Source organism: Salmo salar, chromosome ssa14 (assembly GCF_905237065.1).
Source record: "Salmo salar chromosome ssa14, Ssal_v3.1, whole genome shotgun sequence".
Classification (NCBI taxonomy): Eukaryota; Metazoa; Chordata; class Actinopteri; order Salmoniformes; family Salmonidae; genus Salmo; species Salmo salar.
In genome coordinates this window covers 25,753,717-25,762,413 of record NC_059455.1, presented here as the reverse complement: position 1 = coordinate 25,762,413, position 8,697 = coordinate 25,753,717, and the positions used below count along the sequence as shown (strand labels likewise).

The window sequence follows — 8,697 nt, the reverse complement described above, 5'->3', positions numbered from 1 at the left end:
GACTGGGACCCACAAGCAGTTTCGCACTTCTCAGAGCCTAAGCCAGTGAGCGAGGGTCTCTTATTATGGATATTATTTCATATTTACATATAATGGCATACGTTCATTTACAAACGAAATAGTATTAATGTAGGTTATATCCACCATTAGCATTCATTTTGACGTTTGGAAAGGGAGAGGAATGGAAAGAGCCGCAGCAATTTTCCGGAAGGACAATAGCCAACATTCTCATGTTCTCACATAAAATAAAAATGTAACTTCACTTTCCTATGTAGAGGACGGTACAAGACACCGAATTAAATACAGGGTGAGTAGCCAATTTTTCTGGAATAAATGTCAAAATTGTCATTGGATGCGCTACTGTAGCCCAAGAATGTACTAACGGAGATATAGAGTCTATGTATGGGCTACTGCTATTGTAGCCAATGTAAACGAACTTCTGTTAAAGATAACTTCTTAAAATAGTGTGTGTGCGTGCATCTAGGATATGCTAAAGTCTATTCAATGTATTGCATAGTCGAGATCAAACGAGGGGGACAGTAGAATTATGCCTAAACTCTGCATGAATGTACCCAGAATTAGGCTCAATGGGTTCTTAATAAGACAAATCCTTCCTTAAGAAAATATACAAAAATAATGTTATTCAGGGTATAATATTCTGTCATCAATAACAAGAGAATTTCGTACTAATACTTCTTTAGAACCAATGGCAATTAATAATAAAAATGCTAATATTCTTGCATATAATAAAAACGCTCCCCTCAATGTCCCACTGACATGAGCATGAACCATTGGCCTGAACTCTGGGCCACCAGTACAATGATAGGGGAAAGTGCAACATTTAGTGAGCACAACCATTGCAAAAAATATATTTATTGAAATGCATAGACATGAGCAGTATGACAAGTGTTCAATGTTTTTTTAGAGACAGTACATTGATAGTCAATAGCAACATGCCAGCAAAACAAGTTGACAGTAGGCTACTGTAGCTGCAATCACAAATTCCTTACAGATAAGCCTGCGTTCAATTACTTCCACAATATCTATGGCTGAGGTGGACCCTACCTAATCTTCCAGGATGTAATTGGGGTTGACCACTAAGAAAGGGTCCTCTTCAATCACAGGTTCCTCTCCCTCATCACCAACTTTCTTCAGCCCAGTCTTCGTTAACTCTATGATAATGTGGTCCTGAAATGAACACAGTACAGAGCATGTCACTCACCAATTTTACAAAACACACTGCTTTGTTGTCAGATCAAAATCATAAATGTTCTTCAAACAGTCAAATATTTTATGGTCTTGGTGTGTCTCGTTTCCAAAGCTTTACTTACGTAATGGATTAGTCTGTGAAGCACTTTCTCTATAAGATTCTTCTTGGCAACAAGCTCAGCTTCTGACTCGATCTCACTCTCCATTTCTTTCAGGTACCAGTTAATCAGCTCGCTCATCTTCAGTGATGACTCTTCATCAACTGTAAGAGTGAAACATTTGTTAAACCTTGGCAAAACGAGTATCTTTTTGAATTCATGATATAAAAAAAAACTTTGCAAAGTAACATTTCAGTTTGTTAAAATGGTTAATCTGCAGTTAAGACATCTATTTTTTGACTTAATGATATACACACACACACACATTGATTCTTGAAGTATATAACTTAGAAATGCCTCATGAGCTTAATTCCATGTCACTCCATAAGAACCCAAAATATATGCTTGTTTTACTCCAATATTTGTAATATATTGTAGTAGACTAACACTGTATATCCTCAAAACATTCTTAATCTGTATTTTTTATATCTATATATCATTTTGTCTTAATCTTGGTCAGTCAGTCCTTGCATCCATAGCTATTTCTATGAATTCCGAGAGTGGTTACATTTCTCCATCCCCATCCCTCAGCTTTTTACCAAAACAGTGGCAGGATGGAGCTCTGTTATTCTTTCAACTGTAGATGGCCCCTTTAAGCTCTTACTATCTTCCATCTTCTGCATGTGCAAAACAATGAGGTTGGAGACCCTTCTGTACTGAGCAAAGGTCATCTTGAGGGCAGGCTTGGCAGTGCTGGTCGTCTCCGGTCTGCCTGCCCCATGCTCTGTGTCCATAGCCTCCTCTGCATGACTGCCATTAGTGCCCATCATGTCGTTCTGATCTGGAGAGTGAGGGTGTCAATTTAATGTATACGTGTATCACTTTCAATAAATATATTATTGCACAAAGGTGAAAGTGACCTTTTCTTACCATTCATTTCCCCATTGTCTTGTTCGAAGTTGATGTCTGGGGAGTCGACGCGGATGACAGACTTGTTCAATAGCCGGAAGGCCTCCTTAACGTGTTTGGGATGCACCTTTAAATAAGACAAAAGAAAGGGTTAAGATGTGTGTTGTACAGTCAATTTAACTTCAGAGATCAGGCAAGCTTATTCATTACATGAGCAAAATTGCTGAACCACCTCTGTTACACAAACAACCATAATTATTAGCTTTTAACAAGTAATGAAGACAAAAATACAGTTTTATTCTACAATGTATAGGGGCCCACATGGGGATGTATACTTCAGTAGTAGGTGTCTGACCAACCTCATCTGAGCAGTAGAGCCTGGCCATGCCCTCAGATAGTCGGAGCATGCTCTCTAGCTGCCTGACGGTGATACGCCAGGCTGACTTGGTGCTGCCGCTGCTGTCCCGCTGACGCAGGCGCTTGTACTGGTCCACCACAAACTCTTTTGCCTCTGCTGTGATCTGGGGTCAAAGTGCACCACACCAACGACAGGGAACAGAAAGCATGTTACGGTAGGTAGGTCTTACTGAACGCTGCATCTAAGCAGCCCGACACGAGGAACACCAATGCAACAAGGGAAATTATAACCTTTGGTTTAAACTGCCGAGCAAACAGTATGTATCTCTGAATCTCATCAGTGGCGTAGACTCGCTCCACAGACTCCATGTTTCTAAAGTGCAGGTCTACGATACGCCTGGCTATGGCATAATCTGTCACCTAGACCACAAGACAAAGGTGAACATGCAAAATGTGTCAAGTTTCCAAAACAGACATTTCCATTCAATATGGGCTTACTGTAGGAGTTGAAAAAGTTAGTGAAACCCTCCATTTTCCCTCTTACCTCATTGCACTCATCAATCAGAATGAAGAAGAGGTCAAATCTGGACATGATGGGTGCTGACATGTTGACGTTCTGTTTCAGAGACTTAGAGCGGTTGTATCTCCCGTCGATGGGGTTAGCAGCTGCCAGGATGGAGGTGCGAGCATTCAGAGTGGCCTGAACACAACACAGTCAAACAGCTCACAACTCAAACCACTGATACTCCCTCTGCGCTGAGTATTAATAAGTCTTGCTGAATTATAACAGGGAAATAAATTGTGTACAGCTACAGCACTATTCCCACATAGCATACCTTCACTCCAGCCTTAGTGATGGAGATGGTCTGCTGTTCCATGGCCTCGTGAATGGCTACCTGGTCTTTCAGGTCCATCTTGTCAAACTCATCAATGCAACAGACTCCCTGTGGATGGTGATAAAGAACAGGACAAAGTTAGATCAAAGCGCACAGTGCCCCCCAGAGGACATATGAACGAACTGAAACGCATAAGATGACTGTCCCGTACTAGAACACAATTCTTACGTTATCCGCCAACATGAGGGCCCCAGCCTCAATGACAAACTCATGGGACTCCTCATCTTTCACTACAGCTGCCGTCAATCCGGCCGCGCTGCTGGCTTTCCCACTGGTGTAGATTGCCCTGGGCGCAAAGTCCTCCACGTGTCTGAGGTAGGGCATACCACACATCCAGAGTTAAACACCAACCTTTACCATCAAAACAGCCACACCACTCCTGCTTCCATCATGTAGTAGGCTACATTGCTATGAGGAATAATGAGACCTCCAGAGACTAGCAACACAGGCTGTGCAACTCGAAATGCTTCTGTTAAAACTTTTTTTTTTCAAACTGGTTTGAGTTCAATTTCAAATACAACATATGTAGGTTACACAAATAGGATAGTGCTTGGTGATTTACTTTAGGAACTGGCTCTTGGAGGTACTGGGGTCCCCAACGATGCAAACATTAATATCCCCCCTCAGAGATGTGCCTTCCATGGTCGTCTTGCCAACACCGCCAAAGAGCATCAATAGAATTCCACGCTTGATCTCATTATTCCCTGAAATATTTTCTCAGGTTAGGCAGTGCATTTCAAAACAGATGTTTTAACAGTTTACATGACAAATCTATTCAATTTCCACACCATGGATAGTGGGGAAGAGGCTGGTGCAGAGGTTGTGGTAGAGGTTCTTGTCCTGACTCATCTCAAACACTTTCTCCCACTCCTGAACAGTCATCTGGTTCTTCACACTCTCTGCAGTCTGGTCTTCCTGGCAGAGATCTTTACCACCAAACTACACACAGGAACACAGTTCAGTGGTTTACTATACATAGCCTCTAGATCCATCTCCCTCGCTAGAGGTATCCAACTTGAGGTATCTTCCCATGTTAAATCCATTTTAAATAAATCTAAATAAATGTTTAACTAATGGATGAACCTGAGGGTTAGTGGGGGCCACGTAGCAGGCTAGGAAGGCCAGTCTGTAGGACAGATCCCTGACACCTAGAGCCTTCAGTCCCTGGATCCCATCTGCATCAAAGCCCTGCCTCCCCCCAGTCACTCTGCTGCTGGTCTCTGCCCTGGTGCCTGCAGTGCATATATGGAGAAAGTACAGGGGAGAATGTTACTATTATGAACCATCACAATGGTTTTTATTCAGGGTCAGGTATGACTGACCCTCAGAAGGCCATCTTGTGTGTATGAAAAGGCATGGTGTGTGGAGGGAAGTTCCTCACCTGACACAGCCAGGGCAGCGACGTCTGGTACGACGATCAGTGTGCCGGTGAAGTCACAGCGGTCCCCTGCCTGAGCCATCTCCACAGCCTCTGCCCTCAGGATCACCTCCACACTGCGGGGGATGGAGCCACGAGGCAGCTCCACCTGGGTCTCCTGGATACGCACCTATATGAACACACATGCATACACAATTAGAGACCTGATATATCATGCTATGGTTTTCTTATCTGCTGGAGGGTCAATCTAGCCTGGTGGACTCATGCAGTCCAACCTCTTCGTACCTTCTGAAAGTCCACAAAACGGGACTTGTTGGGGTCCAGCATGAAGTGACGTCGATTGGCACAGACTGGGTTCTTACAAATGTTTGGCTGGGTGTACTTAAACTGCTGCTCAACATCTTTCATAACCGACTGGCATTCCAGACACAGGAAGGTACCACTGACCAGCTCAGGGTGCACTGGGTGTGTCCTCACCACCTGGCCACTGATACGCAGTAGGGACCCGATCCGGGCCGTGGAGAGCTCTCGGATCCTGTCAAGGGACAATACAATCAACTTAACACTTAAGGTAAGTAATAATCTCATTAAGTGTAATGTATTCAGAGAGATCTGGTTCAGTAGTTTGAGCATTACTTTTGTCTTGATGGAAAGTCAGAGAAGGCCACATAGAACTCTTTGGCTACTGGCATGTTCCCATGATCTCTTGCAAAGCAACGCACTGCTCTGCATAGGAATGGGTATACCCTGGGGATGACAAAACATGGACAAGTAGCCTAGTGGTTAGAGTGTTGGGCCTGTAACTGAAAGGGTTCGCTGGTTCGAATAACCGAGCCAACAAGGTGAAAATGTCTGTGCGCCCTTGACCAAGGCACTTAACCTTCATTTGCTCCAGGGGCACACTACTATGGCAGACACTGTAAAACACCAAATTTCGCTGCATCTATCTGGCGTGTGAAAATGAAAGATCAATTGTATTCCCTTCGAGGATTGACTGGACAAAATTGAAATGTTCAGTAACTTGCTGGTTCAGTGGAGAAATAGAATTAGTTTTTTGGCCAGGCCTACCGAATTAGAATTTCAATTACCTGTAATACTCCTCCTGAATGGTGGTAGCTAGTTGCTGATTGAAGTGCTCAATGTTGGTGAAGTTCACAGTCAGTGTGTTTCTCTCTGGTCGAATGAGCTCCTCAGCATCAGGTTGATACAAAATCTCCCCGTTTGTGTCCTGAAACCTGTGTGTAAAAGTGAGGGGTGAGTTTACGCATTGATTATCACTGATATTAAGCACTATTATTGGGCTCGTCCAAACAACTTACTCCTCCAAGAACTCAAGAAATAACTTCTGACATTTTTCTGAAAGGTCATCTTTTACTGAAAATCCTGCAGTGCTGGTCTCAGCTGCAGGCTCCATCCTGAACAATTATGACAGTTCTATTGATGGAAGAGGGAACTTCACTTGCCAACCTCACCTGCAAGCTGATGGAGAAACAATGCACACAGGTGTGCCATCGAGTATAATTGGCATTTAGCTCCGCCCACAACTGCACCTCTTGAGGAGAAAAAACTAAAGCTGCGTTCACACAGGCAGCCCAATTCTGATCTTTTTTTCAGTAATTGATCTTTTCATATCAGATGTTTCTCAGAGCTGATCTGATTGGTCAAAAGACCAATTAGTGAAAAAAATATGAGAATTGGGCTGCCTGTCTAAAGCCTTGTTCACACTGGCAGATTGAAGTGACTCAAATACTATTTTCTCATATGAAAAATTATATAATAATAATAATAATTTACTCAACTTCTATGATGCTGTTCATTTACAGTGCTTGAAAAAGCAAAACAAACAAGAATCAAACAATACAGATATATGATCTGGAGTCTAGACTATGATTTTCAGACAGAGTTAAAAGTTTTGAGTATTTCAAGCCTCCAACAGACAGTCAATACTGACAAATACATTATTTTAACATGTACATGTATTTACGTGTATGTAAATTACAGATATTTAAATATATGTTTGAGCCTTGTGTACGATACCTTCAGAAACTATTCACAACCTTTGGCTTTTTCCACATTTTGTTGTGTTACAGCCTGAATTGGATTACATTTAGATTTTGTGTCAATGGCCTACACACAATACCCCATGATGTCAAAGTGGAATTATGTTCAGAAATCTTTACAAATTAATTAAAAATGAAAAGCTGAAATGTCTTCAGTTAATAAGTATTCAACCCCTTTGTTATGGCAAGCCTAACGTTCCTTAGTAAACATTTGCTTAAAGTCACATAAGTGGACTCACTCTGTGTGCAATAGTGTTTAACATGATTTTTAAATGACTATGTCATCTCTGTACCACACGCATACAATTATATGTAAGGTCCCTCACTCAAGCAGTGAATTTCAAACACAGATTCAACCACAAAGACCAGGGAGGTTTTGCAATGCCTTGCAAAGGGCACCTACTGGTAGATGGGTAAAAAAAAAAAAAAAGCAGACATTGAATATCCCTTTGAGAATGGTGAAGTTATTATTTACACTTTGGATGGTGTATCAATACACCCAGTCACTACAAAGATACGGGTGTCCTTCCTAACTCAGTTGCCAGAGGAGAAAGAAACAGCTCAGGGAGTTCACCATGAGGCGAATGGTGACTTTAAAACAGTTACAAGTTTAATGGCTGTGAGAGGAGAAAACTGAAGATGGATCAACAACATTGTATAATGAACAAAAATATAAATGCAACATGCAACAATTTCAAAGATTTTACTGAGTTACGGTTCATATAAGAAAATCAGTCAATTGAAATAAATTCCTTAGGCCCTAATCTATGGATTTCACATGACTGGGAATACAGATATGCATCTGTCGGTCACAGATTCGGAAAGTATTCAGACCCCTTCACTTTTTTTACATTTTTGTTACGTTACAACTGTCGGGACTTTACTTTCATTAATCTGATGACTGTTATTTATTTAATCCAGTAACTATGTTTAATTGTTAGCTGATCAAATTAATCAGATAACAATAAACTCATTAGGAATTTGGGGCAAAGAATTTAAAGAATTAAACTCTAAAGGTCTTTACCTATCACATCCATAAAACAGTCAAAGTATTGTTCGTTACCTTTTGTCGTATAATTCCGAACAGTCGTAACCATCTTGGATCTGCAAAATCCCCAGTCTCACTCATAATTCAGTATTACACAAATTGGTTTAATTATTTATTTACTAGCTAATGAAATAATAACACAGAATACAAACACACACACTTACTACATGAGACAAAGGTCCCTAGCGGATTGACACAATATAGCATTTTACCCAACGACATAGAATGAGAGAGAAGAAGACACTTATCGTCGACATTCTATAACTATTCTCACATTAATCATATACTTTGCACACAAACCATTTGGAAAAATAAATCATTAATGTATTTATGTATGGTTGGCTTTGTCCGTCGTGTTGTCCTGAACAGAACTACAGAGTTCACTCTTCAATTTGCTCCTGAAGCTGCTTATTTGAAGATAAGCCAGCCGTGCCGATGGTTCCAGTGGGGTGATGAGAGTAGTGTATGGTTATTTGAGACTCCTAGTAGGATGGGATGGTTTGAAAAGTTCAAGATATTTGACTCAGGACAGCTAATCAGCTGTACCAGTGATTGTCTGAGAGGGGAGTTTGTCGCCTCTTCCTCCTCATGTTGATAATTCAGGGTTCAGGATTCAGACCACAATGGACATGAGCTGTAAGGCTCGGATTGTCCACAAGAGGTCACAATGTCCTTTTTAGTTGTCCATGGCTTCAATGACTTGTCATGTAGTCTGGAGCAGAACTTCCACTCGTTCTGGAAG

The 8,697-nt window shown here is 41.5% G+C and overlaps 1 protein-coding gene across 2 annotated transcripts; it reads right to left on the bottom strand.

The window, feature by feature from the left end:
- Nucleotides 1-963: 963 nt before the first annotated feature.
- mcm6l (MCM6 minichromosome maintenance deficient 6, like) lies at nt 964-6,334 on the bottom strand. 2 transcript variants are annotated; one of them, XM_014140472.1, is made up of 17 exons: nt 6,167-6,334; nt 5,936-6,082; nt 5,484-5,594; nt 5,133-5,382; nt 4,851-5,016; nt 4,553-4,701; nt 4,258-4,408; nt 4,032-4,173; nt 3,638-3,779; nt 3,410-3,517; nt 3,118-3,273; nt 2,865-2,993; nt 2,576-2,737; nt 2,238-2,343; nt 1,972-2,148; nt 1,332-1,471; nt 964-1,188 (listed from the first exon to the last, which is right to left on the bottom strand). In XM_014140472.1, the coding sequence occupies exons 1-17, from the start codon at nt 6,259-6,261 to the stop codon at nt 1,066-1,068; spliced, it is 2,454 nt and encodes an 817-aa protein (XP_013995947.1). In that variant the 5' UTR covers nt 6,262-6,334; the 3' UTR covers nt 964-1,065. The 2 variants fall into 2 exon arrangements, with proteins under 2 accessions (XP_013995947.1, XP_013995948.1); XM_014140473.2 differs by lacking the exon at nt 964-1,188 and having other exon boundaries at nt 1,366-1,471; nt 1,907-2,148.
- Nucleotides 6,335-8,697: the final 2,363 nt, after the last annotated feature.